This window comes from Dasypus novemcinctus, chromosome 6, assembly GCF_030445035.2.
Source record: "Dasypus novemcinctus isolate mDasNov1 chromosome 6, mDasNov1.1.hap2, whole genome shotgun sequence".
In the NCBI taxonomy this organism is placed as follows: Eukaryota; Metazoa; Chordata; class Mammalia; order Cingulata; family Dasypodidae; genus Dasypus; species Dasypus novemcinctus.
Genome location: NC_080678.1, coordinates 78,873,663 through 78,890,134, shown reverse-complemented (window position 1 = coordinate 78,890,134; position 16,472 = coordinate 78,873,663). Strand labels below are relative to the sequence as shown.

The 16,472-nt window shown below is 52.8% G+C and overlaps 1 protein-coding gene across 7 annotated transcripts in view; it reads right to left on the bottom strand.

Moving 5' to 3' along the window:
• Positions 1-2,237: 2,237 nt before the first annotated feature.
• Positions 2,238-16,472, bottom strand: part of COL13A1 (collagen type XIII alpha 1 chain) — a 77,020-nt gene continuing 62,785 nt past the window's right edge. For 6 of the 7 annotated variants that reach the window (XM_071215838.1, XM_058298958.2, XM_058298961.2 and 3 more), the window contains 6 exons: positions 15,492-15,545; positions 14,165-14,218; positions 13,043-13,078; positions 8,168-8,254; positions 4,653-4,691; positions 2,238-2,457 (listed from right to left, as the gene is read on the bottom strand). In XM_071215838.1, coding sequence (XP_071071939.1) covers positions 2,455-2,457; positions 4,653-4,691; positions 8,168-8,254; positions 13,043-13,078; positions 14,165-14,218; positions 15,492-15,545 — 273 coding nt within the window. In that variant the 3' untranslated portion in view covers positions 2,238-2,454. Of the gene's footprint in view, positions 2,458-4,652; positions 4,692-7,170; positions 7,249-8,167; positions 8,255-13,042; positions 13,079-14,164; positions 14,219-15,491; positions 15,546-16,472 lie in introns of all 7 variants that reach the window. The other variant, XM_058298959.2, reaches the window with a different exon arrangement.

The window sequence follows — 16,472 nt, the reverse complement described above, 5'->3', positions numbered from 1 at the left end:
ACATAGAACTTTCCCCCATGCAGACTTAGTTTGCCCAGCGGGGAAGGGGAGCTCCCCTCTTGCTCCCTGGGCATACAGTTTTCAGCAGGAGGTGCTGCAGGTGCCAGGCTGCTGCTTCCCAAGAGTGGAGCAAGCGTCCTCACTCCCCGCACACGGCTCTCTGGTCACCCACCCCTCTGCACTGCCGTTACCCGATCCCCCCTGCCTTGTACCTGCACCTCTCACGGCAGCACCTGGGGATTCCATCTCGCCTTGGTCTCCTGGACTGCTCTGTTCCCCATTCATTCTGCAAACTTCTTGACTATGTGTTTTCCTCCTTTTAATCCCCCTGCACTGCACTGGACACAGAGCTGAGTATGGTTGCTTAATGAATACTTTTCTGATAGGTTCAGGTAAAAACAAAGATCTTGGTTAACCCTTGTCATGTTTTTAGATACCCTGTTTTCTTAAGTTAAGGCTCAGGTGGAAATGTCCAGGGCTGGGCCTGAAGCCAGAAGCTCCTGAGTACACTGCCCACAGCAACAAGACAGGGGAGGGGTCCTGTGGCACCAAAGTGCATGATGAGACAATGTGTTTACTCACACAAGGTCAAACTTTGGTGGACAGCAACCCAGCCAGGAAGGCAGCGTGGAGGCCACAACTAGGCAGATCCATTTCCTTTTTTCACTTTGCCCACCAGACAGCTCGAAGTGACATGTGCAGCTCAACTTCAGTAACCCCGGAGGGCCCTTTATTTGTCTCTCCAGGGTTCTCTGGGCACTCCTTTTTCTTCTATCCTTATTTTCCTTGAGTCTGACTTTTAAACTTTCATTTACATATATTTCTATTTTTTTGTGTATGTTCTTGTAAGCTACTTCAGAGTCTATGACATTAGCTGAAGTGTAATAAGTAAACAAATAATACATGTTTGAAACAAAATATAAGAGGTTTCTGCTTGCCCAGAGTTACCCAGGGTATTCAGCTGATGGAGAATTCTAGTTTGCAGGCGGTTCCAGTTAGTGGATTACTCCATTCTGAAACCATCCACAGGTTCTGATTGCTCTCCCCGGAGCGAGAAAGTGGATCAGGCTGTGGGTAGGGCGAAACCAGGGAGGGGACAGGTGAGTTCCATTTGATGACCACATAGATCAACTCTAGTTCAATCGAGGTGGCCAAGGCTTAGAGGGGGAGTTGTCTCATTGCCAGAGTAGGCGTTTTGGGTAAGAATGCCAGGGCCGTCTGCGTGGGCCAGGGTGGCAGAGGTGGTAGAGGGTTTGTGACGGGAAACCCCTCGCTCAGAGTTAGTGTTGCTGTGTATGGACAGCATCTGAGTCAAGCGTGCCTTCGTACTGTCTGGGAAGAAAGGATGTATAAAAGACATTTAAAATAAAACACGATGAGGGGAACGTTTAAACCACCCAAGTAGGCTGCTATTTCCAGGCACTTTAGAAGCATCAATTTATGTTTTTTCAAAAAATCAAACACTAAATCTAAATGTTCCATAGTAGGTAATACCTGGTAATTAAAATAGGTTTCCTGGAGATCGTTAGTAAACAGTGCACTGGGAATGGAAAGAACAAAACTCTATTTTAGAAAATGGCAACTTCAGCTTGGTTCTACCTGGCCCAGATCAGTGAGTGTTTTCTGAATGTTCTTTGCTAGAGTGGGATGGCAGGTGAGGTGACACTCTCTCAGCTATGAGCCATCAGTGGACCTGCAAGCCCGTATCAAGAGGATGGCGGGGTCAGCGACAGCTGATGCGATACTAGGTACTGCAGCGCCAAAGGAGAAACCTGGACAGAAGCGATAGCAAATGGCTCTGTGCCACCCTGGGTGGCTGTCAGCACAATTGAACTGTCAGTGGTAAAGCTTGACCGCTACCTGATGGCCTTGGGCCATATTATAACAGAAAGCAGACATTGCTTAACGGAGTTCCTCTCATTTCAAAGCATGACACCATTCTTCTGAGGACGCCTGCCTCACAAGAAACAACGTCTTTAATTTAATGATTAATCAGGATCATGAATTGCCATGTTTTCATTTTTTTTTTTAATAATGAAAATCCATAAGAGTTTAAAATATTCTTAGATACACCTAGCTTGGCAAACACCACCAACTTCCACGTGTATGTGAATTCACACGTACGCTAGCCAGCACCCGAAGGCTGGGTGGCCCCCTTTGGCACCAGAACACAATAATTTATTAAGCTTCAATACTTAATAAGTGTGCACAAATATCATGCAAACATTACGACCGTATTCACAAAGAAAAAGTGTATTAGAGACATAAACTTATACAAAACATCTTGTAAACAAAGGGGAAGAGGTTGATATCTTCTGTACAAAATATGCAAGTTTTTTTTTTAATAATCTGTAAGATGCATCATACTTCTGGCATTTTCAAAAAGTGAAAACTGTATAAAAATAAATATTCTATGTACAAACACACACACAGGCCAATCCAAGGTTAGAGGCATCACTGCAAAAAAACACAAAAAGCAAAAAACATAGAGTTAGTTTTAGTGAGTCAGTGGATGTTTATTTCCCTTGTAGGAAGTAAGAGAGAGAGATCTTGTTCTGAATTGGATGGGAGCTCTGGTTAGGGCAACTGGGTCAGAGAAAGGACTGGAAGCACCCTGAGGGTGGGAAACTGAGCTTACTTTCCAGTGACTCCCCTACTTGGCCACTAGAGGGCACTTTCTCACTACATGCCTATGGACGCCGGCTGTTATTGATTACTGAATAGACTGAAGTAATGGTGTGAACGGCCAGGCAGGAGGCTGTCCCGTTGCTCCTCCAAGACACTGTAGCTCTTGACAGGGGCTGTTTTTCATCTGGTAAGCACAGCCATTTCTACCTCCTAACCGTCAGCAACAGCCTTGAAGAAGGTTACTCTTAGAGGGTAAGGGGTTGAGGGCTTACCCCACACTTCTCTTACCTGCTCTGGTAGAGCTTTGGCTAGGTCTGGGGTGGGAGTCCACAAGAGGATGCAGCATGGCTTGAGGGACAGATTCTGGGGGAGACCCTCCCTTAAGTGTTGAGATTTTCCTTTCTCTGATGAAGGTGCAGATGGGTACTTAACCTAGGGTCTCTTGGAGACTTTACGTCTTTCATCCAACCCCATGAATTAATGAGATTCTGAGCAGCTTAGCAGAAAGAAGCTTGCTCATCTCATTGAACGTGTGACTCCACTGGAATAGGACCGTATTCCAGTTAGCTAAGTACAAACTCTTGAGCTGATGGGCATCATCAGCCTTTTTTTTTTTTTTTTTTTGAGAGGGGAAAATAGATTTTTATTGTGGTAACATGTATATCACATAAAATTTGCCATTTTACTCATTTTTTAGTGTATAAGTCGGTGGAGTTAATTCCATTTTCAGTGCTGTGCTACCATCTTAGTTATCCACGGTCGGAACTTTGGCATTATCCCAAACAGAAACTCTGCACCAATTATACAGTGGCTCTGCATTCCCTCTGCCCTCGGCTCTTATTAACTTCTAGTCGACTTATAGTATTTATGGATTTGCTTATTCTAGATATTTTGTATTAGTGGAAACACACAATATTTGTCCTTTTGTAAAGATACAGCTTCTAGACTGAACCTCAGGGAATGGCTGAGGCTGCAAACCTGGCTCGGCAAGGGTGGCTCTTCAGACCACGTTGCCTTTGCCAAACTGACAAGATGAGCACGTGCTAGAGTGCTGGGTCATTGCAAGCGTTTGTGGAGGCTGTGTGCCTGGAGTAAATCTGATGCACTATTGTTGGAGGATAAATGCTGCATTCATCCTAAGGAGCAATCTGACAAATTCAGTAAAATATGTCTCCAGCCCTTTTTTGGGAATGAGCCAATGGCTGGTGACCACTGGGGTGGAGGGCTGGTTGAAGTCTTTGAGTGGGAGGCAGGGGTGAGGAGCTGCTGGGTGGTGGCCAGTGGGGTAGCAGGGCAGCCACTGCCTTTGCCAGGGTCAAGGTGGACTTCCGGATTAGCCAAATGATGGCCCTCATCAGGCCGGAGAGCCCTGCACTTGGGGGCCATGGCTGAAAGGAGTGATGCATGTAAGGGCACAGCCCTGTGATGTCAGATGGCTTTAAAGATGGCAAATCCCAGGACAAATGTGAATAAATGAAAGCCCAGTGCCGGTAGGAATTCTGGGCACCCAAGGGAGGTTGTGCTGCAGGTTACACGTGGGAAAGCAGGAAGCTCTGGCAGATTACGTTCAAGGGGAAGGGTGGAGTGGTGAGCTGGACAATATCTATGAGGAGGTGTAGGAACCATGTGAGTTTATACTTAAAGCAACAGATTTCCTATCTGTGGATAAAGGCCATCATGTGGCTTAAATAACCTCATATGAATGCTATGAAAATAGCTAATTAATAACTAATTTTAAGTCATGCTTTCAAACTCCTTAGAGGAAAGGCACTGTATCAATTAACCATACAAAACAAAAACGTCATCTGTGTGGCTACATGGAAAGTCCATACACTGGAATGCTAACGCCTTGAAAAGCATTTTTGAGTGTTCTCCAAGCGTGGCCACGCTCGGGATGTTCCAAGGGCACTGCCGATGCCATTGAGACAGTTCCCTTTAGACCCCTGCCTGCATTCTCTCAGCTAGAGAAATGGAGCCCCAAGTACACCTGTGCCCCAAGGCAGTGCAAAGGCAGGAAACCTTACCTTGTTCCAGCAGCCCTGGACCGGTAAGCCATCTTCACCCTGCAATGAGGAAGGAGGCAGAAGGGCTGAGACTCTCAGAGCGCGGCCCACGAAGCAGGCTGGACAAGGATGACAAGGCTCACAAACATTCCCAATTTCTCTGTTTCTTTTCTCTGCCTCGGGTCAGAGTCTCCGAAGGAGAGGGAAACATGTTGGCCGTCTAAGGTGACTTGGAGCTACAGTGCAAGGCCAGGAGGGGCTCTCCTAGCTCGTGGGACCAGGGAGCAGAGGCGTCCCCGAAGCCACAGCTGGGAGACCCGCTGGACTCTGCCCTAGTTCACTGGGTGCTGGTGCTTGCGGCCAAGTCACTCAGCATTTGGGGGCCTCAGTTCTGTCCTCCGTAAAACCTGGGGCAGGCTCCCCGGTTCACGCGTGCTCTTGTTTTCCCCTCTTCCTTAGCCCAGTGGTGGGAGGAAGTCTAGACAGCCCCATCTGATGCACTATGGTGGGGGGTGCACAGAGGGAAGGACAATCTCAGGGGTGTTGCAGCGGGGTCCTGAGGTGGCCTCAGCCAGAAGATAAGCTTTCGGCACAGCCTGAGATACTGCAGGGAATTTGGGGGTGAACCAACTGTCTGTCCCCTTTGTTGGCGGCAACTGCTGGGACCCTCAGGATGTCTGCTCAAGGAGACAGAAACCGCCTGACAGCCCGGCCTCTCTGGCACACGCTGGGAGAACCTAGACGTCTTCGAGAGAAGAGGTGGGCAGGGTGAAGCTGAGCCGAGGGCAGAGGTCCAGTACTTGGCCTGAGTCTGCGGGGCTGCTCCCCAGCCCGGAATTCCAGGCTCCAGGGCAGAGAAAGAGATTCTTGAAGGACCTGGGGCTTCAGGCGACTGGAAGAAGCGGTCAGTGCCCAGGGAGGATGAACGGGAGCCTCTGCGCCCTAGACCAACTTAACCAGCCGGGGCAGGCACCTAAACGCTTGCCGCTTGGCATTTGGCAGGCAGCCCCCGTCATGGAGGACCAAAGGAGTCTACTTATCTTGTACTAAAAGTCATGACCATATGCACAAGAACGCAGTACCGGAGGCAAGGACCAACAGTGAGCAGGAAAGGGAAGATATGCACACATCTGCAGCAAGATTACTAGACATACACTTCCATATGGGGTGTTAGTGGAGAAAATGCCATTTTGCATTAAAGGGTCAAATAGGATGACCTCCATTTTCTCCTTTGGGTCGGGGAGGGGACTGCAGGGGAGGCGGTGCAGCCCCACTTTCCGGATGGCCCTCTGCCCCCTTCCCCAGCCCGTGGCACGCTTCACTCAGCCCCACTGGTGCGTGGATGGTGCTGGTGGGGAGGAGGGTGGCAGCCGGAGGATGGCAAGGTGTGTGCGTGCGGGAGAGGAGGACGGAGGCCAAGAAGAGGCTCCCGTGGGGCAAGGGCTTGCCGTGGGAGGGGGCAGAAGGCCGGCGGAGGAGGAATGGTGGCTCCTGGAGGGAGGCGGGAGCCCCGCGGTTGAGAGGTGCCCGTGCATGCTGCATGCTCCACTCCGCTGCCGTGCCGGGGGTGGGGGGCGGGAGCAGGGGTTCTAGCGGCGGGGGCAGGAAGCATGTTCCCTGTGCTGCAATAAGCTACAGGCCTAGAGTCTGGGCCGGAGAGAACTAAGGGCTACCACCTATGCCGGATTGGAAGAGGGGTGCTTGGAAGAGGGACCCTAAATGTCTCCCTCCCTTCTCTCCCTTAACTACATTCTCAACTTCTTTATCCTCTGCCAGACTATTCAGTGGTGATCTATCTGAAGATGAAACCGAGGGAAGGTCTCGAAATGTCTTGTGGAATTTCAACAAAAAGGACCAACCCTTTAGGATTTAAAAATCTGATTTGAATCAATTCCCCCTCACTGCCACCCCAGTTCTGGTGGTGTCACCAGGGCAGCAACCCCAGACCCAGGCTAGATGAGGAAGCTGGCGTTCCCCTCCTCTGCTTCGGGAATAGAACTTCTTCATCTACCCCAGAAAGGTTTCTGGGTGTGCCCATCTGCCCCCGGCCACATCGTGAGGCTGTGCAGGGGCAGGGGGATGTGGGGCTGCCTCGGCCATCTCAGTGGGGCTGGGTCCCCTCCACACTTCAGCAAATGCTTTGCCAGGTGCTCAGCTGAACTGACTGCATTGCGGGAGGGAAGAGAAGTCACGGTTCTAAGATCCTGTCCAGAGAACCCACTTTCCTAGTTTTATTTCTGGTGGTGGATTTGTCTGGAAGCAACTCTGAAATGAGGATCAGACGCAGGCAAAGCTGGTTTCCCATGGGGTAACGTGCTTTTGAAGCAGCAGCAGACGGCAGACTTCACGTGCAAGAGAGCAGCGTGTCTGGCAGGCCCCAGAGGTGACCCTGGGTGTCTACGGAGGGAGGAAGCAAGACGAGGAGATTGGGCGGGTGGAGGCCGAGGGGCGGGGATGGCGGTGGACAGGCATGCGGGTGTCAACCACACACGTGGGGGGGCCTGGGGGGCCATGCGGGAAAGGGCAGGCGATGCCGTACCAATGGGCATGGGGCATCCAGTCCGTCCAGCCCTGGTAACCCCGGCTCCCCTTTCTCTCCTTTAAAACCTCGGTGTCCCTGTTTACAAAACCAACCACGATGATTATTGAGTCGGGGCTGGCCAGCTCCATCGGTGGAGTGGAGAGGCTCGGCCCTAGCCTGGCCAGGATGCGGGACCCTCAGGGCACCTACAAAGGGGCTAAGCCCCGGTTCATTCCCCATCTCCCAAATTCAATCCTTGTGCTCTCTTTGGCTTCCTGGGGGTTCGGCTTCTGAACACGGTCAACCAGCCCCATCTCTATGTAAAGACTCACTTGGAGTAGACACAGGTGAATGTCAACTTCAGTGCATGCTAATTTTCAGAACCTTCAAATGGATCAAGAAGGTGCCATGGATAATGAATCATGGGTTCGTTGGGGAAGGCTTCCTGTGGGTGTCTGGCTACGAGTGGGGTCGGAAGCGTCAAGGATTTTAGCTGGCTGGCTGGTGGGCGTTGGGAGGCTGGCTCCTGAAAGACCCCTGCCTGGACCTGCTCTGCTCACTTGTGAGCATAAGTGTCCTGAGGAGAAGCCAAGCCCAGGGCCCCGCATCCTGACCGAGGGAGGATTCAGACGGTGTGAACCCCTGGCCACTGGACAGAGGTGGCCGCAAAACAAAGAAGGCAAATTTGCGGCTGGCAAGTGCTCCGCTGGCTTCTGAATTAACCCTGGAGCTAAGAGCTGAGGCCTCCTCCCCAAATCACTTTCCTCTTGGTTCTTTGCTTTCACACATCAATTGTTCTGCATCTTCAAAGGAAAGAGATTTAGCCACAATGATTCACAGCTGTGGTTTTAAGGCAACCCTACAGGGGGCAGAATTTCACGAGTTAAATGGACAGATTTCAGTGGCATGCATGTAGTCATTTAGTTCTCATCTGAGTTTATTTGCCTTCTTTGTTTCCAACTTGCAAACCTCAAGGAAAAAACCAGAACAATGCAAGAGATAAATAAAAACATACCAACGGGCAGGGGGCATCTAATCCAGGTGCTCCTTGGTCTCCCTTATCCCCTTTAGGCCCTCTAGAGCCTTTCTTCCCCCTCTCCCCCTGTAAACAATGGTTTAGTCCAAGAAAAAAAATAACATCAAAACTTTAGGATTATTCATGTGTTAAAGTTAGAGACAGAAAAAGAAAAGAATAAAAATTAAAGAGGGTAAAAAGCATAGATTCCCTTGGATAGGATTTGGGGGCAGTACCCACCTTCACCCTGCTAAGCACCTGAGACTTTGGCTAAGGCAGGTGGGGAGGGGCAGGGGCGGAAGGCGAGGCCAGGCTGCAGGGAGCAGCGGGGCCAGCGCTGGGGGTGGAGGGGAGGTACAGGTGGCGATTTTGCTGATGCTGGGCCTGGGGTGGATCTGTGATGAGCAGAGTGCCTAGGGACCAACTTCCTTCTCTTGCACCGTCCATTTTTGGAAGGCTTTGGGCTGCTGCCTTTTTGTGCTGCTGCTTTTCATTCCTTTGGTATTCTATCAGGAGGCAAGGTGATTTTGTTGAGAGCCTTGGGTGTGTGTGCATGCATGTGCTAGTGTCTTCGTGGGTGCATGGGTGAGTGTGGGTAGGTGCTTGTGTGTGGATGTGTGCGTGCACTATGGGTGTGTTTGTGCATGTGTACCTGTATACAAGTATGCTCTGGGCTCAGCTGGGTCCTCCGTTCTACGAGGGTCTCCAGCCTGGCCCAGGCTGAGGTCACAGACAGCTACTAGGACACGGACCTGTCAGTTCGTGGGATTCATTTGTTTCTGAAAAGCTTCACTGAACTGCATCCTTCTAACTTGAACCCTATTTTCTGCATCAGGGTCATTCTCCATTTAAAGGAGGACGGTGAGGAATTCTTTTTAAAAGTGAAACCTCACATCTGTAATGAATTTGGATTTTCATATGTTGTGTTTCTTTAAAAATGGCCCAGGCATGCCCTGGGGGAATCTTCCGGAGAACTCTTTCCATCCTCTAGAAGATCAACTGTCTACTGCATGGGGACATCCACAGTGCTACTTCAGGGTGGCAAGACCTTGAAGACTTGGTGGCATATTTGTCAGAACAAAGGCTTGGAGTCAGAGCTGGATCGTCAATTATTAGCTGTGTGACTCTGGGATGTTACTTAACGTCTCTGAGTCTCAATTTCCTCACCTGTAAAATCGGGATAACAACATTTGCCTCAAAGGTCTTTGAGATCTTTGTGCATATTAAATACTGACTGCTGGCATATAGTATGCGCTCAGTTAATGATACCTGCCTCATAATGACAGTAACAATGGTCATTATTTATTGTTGTTACTGAGGCAAGCCTTGGGGTCAGAGTTTCGGTCTTATAGATTCTGTGGCTTTCTCACAGTGGAAAGATGCAGTATATGAGTTTGTTAGAGGAAGCAGAGGATAAGAATACTTTTGAGATTTCCTCTGCTCTATGGAAATTATCCAAATTTCTTGATTCCAGAAATTGGTTGCAATTTCCAATGCATTTTTAAAAAATGAATTTTCCAAGACTCAAATCAATACTTAGAAAATGGTATGTATTTAAGGGGAATAATGCATATACACATGTGGTACACTCCGTTTGTTCTGTTGGCTGCCATGTATCCCACCAAGGAGAGCAGCCTGGCATAAATAATCCTCAGGCGGAGAAGTGAGACCACGAGCTCTTTGGATGGGAGAGCCCCAGGGTGACCCTCCTCTGGAGTGCCGCCCCTCGTTCTGTTTGGGGCGGGCCAGGGTAGAGATGACCCAGTGTCTCATTAAGAGGGTGGGCACAGCGGCACAGGGTGGGGCCTTCCAGGCCTGGATGGCCTGCCTGCGGATAACAGAGGGTCAGCTGGTCTCAGGCTTCCCCGATGGGCGACAGACAGACACCGCGGGGCCTCGGTGTCATGTTCTAAGGGCAAGGGCGGGCGCTTTCCGTTGGGTGTCCTTTAAAGGTATCAGAGTAGAAGTTTTACCTTTATCCTCCTCCGCCCCCTCCCTAGAGAATGACAGGAAAGAGGCCCTGCCAGAGAGAGCATTCTAGCTGGTAAGGAGGGGATGGGACAAGTGAAGTCAAGCAGCAGAGCTTTCTTTAAAAATAAAGGAAATAAACTGGAAGCTGGGGGAGGGGAGGGAAGGGATGAGGGCCATGGGATTATGGGATTGCGGTGGGTGAGTGTATCTAGGGGAGAGGAAGATTGGAGTCGGAGAAGAGGAAGGAAGGGGCAGATCCAGGCCATAAGACATAGGAGAGGACATACCCATACACACACACACACACCCAGACAGGGCAACTCAGAGAGTGGCGAGTTAGGCTCTGCACTGTCAGAACTTTTCAGTGGCTTTCAGGCAGCCCTGCAGTGACATCAATCACTTTGGGGCTGTGTACCCGACTTTCCTGATGACCAAATTGCTAGATCCACACCGCCCTTCATCCTTTGACTCATCGTTCATCCTGAAGTGGCATCTGGGCCAAATTCACGGAGAGCTCCTTAGTGACCAGGGGACTGCCCTTCGTGACAAGGGCAGACCATTCTTTCCATGGGCATCTGTGACTTCCTCTTAGAAAACTTCCTGTTTCAGGCTCTGATCCTTTGTCCGCCACTACCTTCCTCCTTCCCGGACCAGGAAAGAGGCTCCTAGACGTTGCTCTGGTAGGGCTTGGAGAAGCAGCATTTTAAGGTCGTGTCTCGGATCAGTGTGAGATGGAGAGAAAGACTCGTGCACCCACGGGGAGCCTCCGGGATGGAAGTCCCAAGGCGCGACTTGGGGCAGAGTTTGGGAGCTGCCCTCCAGGGAGGGACTCACCCTCCACTGGATTGGCTGGGGGGCTGGGTGCTTCTGAACATCTCTAGCTTCACCTTCTAAGTAACAGTGAATGTTGTCTAAGCCCTTTCTGCATTTCACCTTGGTCAAAGCGTCCCTCTTCGCAGCTCCCAGGTTAGCAAAGCAGCCCTCGGCAAAGCCCTGGCTCTGCTGGAGTCTTCTTTGTTTCGGAGGCTTTCTCACCAGGCCCTCACATCCCCCCCCCCCCCAAAGTCCTGTTAGGGCCAGTTATAAAGAGAACGAATGAGGAGGCGAGGTTTAGGGAGACTCTTACAGGACATTCTGGCCCCCTGAGAGTCCACTCTCCTGACTGGAGGCAGTAAGCTGCTCTTTGATTCGGAAACCTGCCCTTTGGAATGAGTCTAGTAAGTCAGTTAGTTCTTCAAGGTGTATTTGAAAGCAAGTTTATGCATCTTTACTCTTTTCTGGACTTAACTTTGAAGTGACATATTCCTAATCTACACAGGGGCAAGTGTGTATTGCTTTAGGAAGGGAGAAGGGGAGAACTTTCTCTCTGATTCCAGGGTCTCACTGGCTCACTCTTGTTTCCTTAAGAACCACAGCCACCAGCCTCCCGCCCTCGCCTGGTCGTGATGAGCACTCTCTACCTTCACTGCCTCACCTCTAGGGCAGCACATCACTGTCGCCTCGAGGATGGGCTTTGCGGCCTTCAAATGACTCGGCGCCTGAAGCCAACTGAAAAGGTCTTAAAAGATAGGTTTTACGAACAGTCGCATAAAGAAAAGAAAACCAGAACTCTTTAGAAATAAATTAGAAAGGAGGTTACTAAGCCAAGGAAGGGGTGGAACGATCAATTTCTTGAGGGGCCTACACTCTGATGACCCACTACAGGAAGGTGGGGTTCCCGGCCCCCCTCAAAAGGCTGGTCCCCCCTCTGGAAGGAGACCTACTATTCCGGCGGAGCCTAAACTTGGCCTTCCCATGGGACACTCTGGGGGTGGCTCTGCCTGCTCCCCCTTGTTTACAGACCCCTGGGACAAACCGAGGTGCTTTTGACCAGCTGCCTGGGGGAGTCTTCGGGGATGGCAAAGTACTCTCGAAACATGTCTGAAACTAATTGGTACCAGATATAAACATAGGGATTCTGGCATTTGCTGTTCATGAACAGGGCATCAGTTTTCAAAGACCAGCCCCATGACCTGGATCCTCGAGGCCGCCTGCTCTGCTCTAATCTCTGTGGCACCCCAAGACGTTGTGCATCATTCGGGGCCTCGTTTCTCCGTCTGTTCCTCCCATTCCTTCCCTTCAAAGTCTAAGATCCTTGGGTTTTACCACCCACTAGAAGACCCTCTTGGGCCTCTAGGGGATGTGGGCCCACTCTGGGAACCACTGTGATAGGACACCAGATGAAAGAGTCCTTCTAGAAAGGAGCTGGAAGGGTCTCTCTTGGTCAAATGTTAAATTATCCCTTTGGCCCAAATGCCAAAGGCCACGGCATGTGTCATACACCCCCCCTGTGGACATTCAATAAATGTGTCCTGATGAAGACGGCAGAATCCAAAGGCAGAGCACAGGGCCTAGGGAGGCAAAATTCATCTCATAGTGCTGCTGACTCTTTCCAAGAGAAACAATGGCTGTAATATATTGTTTAAAACAGTTGGCTGCTTATAACAGCTGTATCCTTGTTCTCAGAACTGGAATTTATTTTCTCTCTCACCTGGCAAAACTAAGTGTTAGAAGGCAAGGACTAGCTAATGATGGATTTAAAAAATGCCACGCAGGGGCCCATTATCAGGGCGACACAGAAGGAGCTGGGTGTGGGCCTGGTTACTGGGCGGCAAGGCTGACCTGACAGCCCCTGGGAGGCTCAGCACCTCCGTGTCAGGCGGAAAATGCGAGCTTCATTTCAAGCCTGGGCCCAGGCTCCCTGGAGGCTACACATTAAGGCCCTCGTTTTAAAGCCTTTTAATTTAGGAGGACTTATTGGAAAACACCTTTTTGCCGTGTTGGGTCAGGTCTTCCTAATTGATCATTCCACCACAACAGGAAGACGTTAGTGACCACAGCCAAGGGGTGAGGGCTCAGACTCACCCGGTTTCCTTTGTCCCCGGGTGGTCCGTGTAAACCCTGCCGTCAATCAGAGAAACGGAGACACGTTAGGGAGAAAACACGGAATGCCACCAGCTCTTCCTTCGGGGCTCGCAACGCTCTCTACTGAAGCCTCGTCCACTGGAGACAGCTTGGTCATTCCCATTTCACAGAGAGGGGACACAGTGGGAGGTCGCTCAAGTAACGCAACCCAGGGACAAATGATGAGCTAGGGACAGAGCCACGACACGGTCTTGCCTTGTTGCTCCACAGCCCATGCCCTTGGCAGTCAAGAGCTTCCAGGGTAATGGTGATGAGAGCTGGGATCTGAGGACAAGGCTGTGGGATCAAGAAGCTCTCTTGGCAGAGAAACTAACCCGTCCACCTGCCATCCTGCCAGGCTCTTGTTGGAGGAACGATTCGCCACCTTCTCACACTCTTTTCTAGGTGCTGGATGCTATCTACTCCTTCAGCTAGGGGAATGCACACAAGGCAAAGATTTGCCTGGAGCTGCCTGTTTAGCCAAAACAGCAGCCTAGACAACTTAGCCCAGAGCCGGCAAGCAGATGTACAAGCCTTACAGCGGAGAGGAAATAAAAGTTCTGGCTCCCATAGGCAGACAATTTACTTTGATAACAAAGCGCCGGGAAAACATGCTGCAAATGGAGAGCCAGCCTATTTTTCCAGGCCCAGCTTTCTTGGGAAAGCTGCTCCTTTCCTGGAGGCTCTTCCTCTCGTATTGTCGGGATTTGGGTTTGATTCTGCCCGGCCAAGGGGCTCAACCCCTTGAGGGCAGGGGACCCCGCGCTCATCCGGGGCCCCCTGCGGCACCTAATGCCCAGCGCACGGCGGGAGGGGCTCATGCTGTTTGCTGCCTCCCATCCCATGGGATGGGCGAGGCCGTGGTTGGTCCCCGACAGCTGTGCGCCCGTTTTTCCCCTTAAGTTGTGCCCAGCAGGAACGTTCTCTTTGGCTGCTGGCAGCTTCCTCGGTCGTAGAAATGGGAATTCTCACGTGGCTCTGGGTCTGTCGCTCCAGGCCCCGGGCTTTCTCTTTCGACAGAGCCTCTGTTGGGTGGGGCGGGGCGGGGGCGGCGGAGGGGAGCCTCCGATTCCTGAGACTTACCGGGAGCCCCGCTGCTCCTGTTGGTCCCGTCATGCCGGGGTCGCCTTTGCTGCCCTGAAGCGAGAGGGAGGAAGCCATGAGCCCCCCGACAGGACAGCGCATTCCCTCAGCCATTTCCTACTCCCCTGTGAACGGGAGAAGCCTCCCCAGCTCCCTGAGAGAGCCCCCAGGGAAGCAGGGAGCTGGCCAGAGGGTGGGGCGGGCCGGGGTGGAAACCCCTTCACATTCTCTCTCCAGTGCCTCAGGTCCATCCCCCAAGAACTGAGCAGTGTCCTGGGGGTACTGGCTGGTCCCCCCTTAAGCAGGGGAGGGCAAAAGGGAGCAGGGAATGGGTGTGGATGAGGAAGGCGGGGAAAAGAGACAGGAAAGAGAAAGTTTGCATCTTTTCTTTGAGGCCTCCCTCAAGTGTCACCTCCTCAGGGAAGCCCTCCTGATGTCTCCCAGTGGCTGTGATTTCAGAGAGCTGGACACCCCTCCTCAGAAGCTCCGCCCTCCCCACCCCACGAAGGCTGCTCCGGTCTCCCTTGGCTGTGTTGTCTGAGAACGAGATCAGAGATTGCCCTGAGGCAGTGAGCGGGGGTGGGGGGGGGTGGGGGGGAGTGAGGGGGGGTGTGCGGGTGGAGAGGGGAGCTGAGCCGCTCACAGCCGCGAGCTTGGCGGAGGCCCCTCCGAGGTCCAGCACCCGAGCCGGCCTCCAGGGAGCCCAAGTCCTGAGCGTGCACAAACTGGGGCCTGGCAAGGGCTGACGTGGACCCACAGGGCAGCCCTGGGGCCCTCCCCTGAGCCAACGCCCTCCTCCCTCACCCTGCGCACACCACCCCACGTGGGGCTGGGCTTGGGCAGCGCGTGACGTGCCCGGTCCAGGGACCAGAACCGTGGGAGCGTGGTCGTCTCCTGACTCCTAGGTGCGCCTGGGGATTTTCCTAAGCTCACCTGGGACTCTGTTCCACGCCCTCTCCCTAGTGGAGAGGTGTCCCGGGGGCCACAGCATCTGGGACCTGCCCGACTCCGAATCATGCTACTGACGCGAGGTGACCAGGGGCAGAAGTGGAGAAAGCGGCCCACTGTCCCCACTGCCCCGAGTCCCTGTCCATGCACAGCTACAAGATGAGCCACCCCCAGGCCTGCTGTCCCCCCTGGGCTGTTGCCAGCACCACCAGGACAGATGGAGGAGGAAGGCGCGGCGGCCGGGCCTCCTTTGGCTGATGGAAGTGGGAACCCGGGAAGGCGCTGGAGCCCGGGCGCCCAGCTGGGGGATCCGAGGCTCAGGGTGGAGGGGCCCTCTCGTCCTCCTGGACGCCCCGTCCCCGGCGGGCTGAGTACTCACCCTCTCGCCCTTTGGTCCCGCTGGGCCGGGAGCGCCAATTGGTCCTGGAGTGCCCTGGGGAGTGTAAGGCAAGCCGAGGTGAGGGCCTGGCGGGGGGCGCGCTGGGCAGCCCGCCCGAGGCCTGGACACCCAGTTTTCAGGGTTGGCGAGGTCAGGCTCGTCAAGGGCGGTCACTGGACCGGGCCGTGTTCCTGTTTGGGTTTGGGGGGCCTTGGGAGGGGAGCATGCCTCCCCTCTGCCCCTGAGCCAGATTCTTGGAATGGAACCCTTTTGCGTCACAACCCAGCTTGCCAAGACTGAAAACGGTGGGAAAATGGGGCCTTAGTTTGCTCCCAGAAGCTCTTGAGAGGGAGTCGAGCCCACCCCACGGGTGGGGGCCGGGGGCTGGCACCCCTGTGCTATCGCAGCTCCACATGCAGCAGGAAGGCCTTCATGCCACAGAGACCGGTGCAGACACACACAGAGCAGGCGTGGGAGGGTCGCTCAGCACCGCCGCCCTGGCCGCCCCCCATGGCTGCCCCACTGCAGACCCCGCCCTCTGTCCCCGCCTTCTCCTCTCCCCTCCTCCGGGGCCCTGCAGGAATGCGTATGCCTCGGGTGCCTGCCCTGGCCTGGGTGGCAGGGTGTCCCAGACCCTCCTGACTCGGGGCTCCAGGGCAGTGGTTGTTGCTTAGAGACAGGAGCAGGGCCTGCTAGGGCAAAAGTAAGCGGCTCTCTAATTTACAGCCTGGCTGGCTCAAGACTGGCGTTTGTATTTCCGCCTCAGTGTTTGTATTTCCTGCCCAGATGAGGCCGGGAGGATGCAGGTTGGACCTGTGGGCAGGTCCCAGGGCTCTGATGTGGCTGTGAAAGGTGGACACAGAGCCCGTGGGAAGACGCTGATTTACTTTACATGAAAAAATTAAAAAGAGCAATTAAATGGCATCAGTGCGCCCATTGCAACCAGGAGGGAAGGACAGTGTGTCGGCATCAATAACAAGG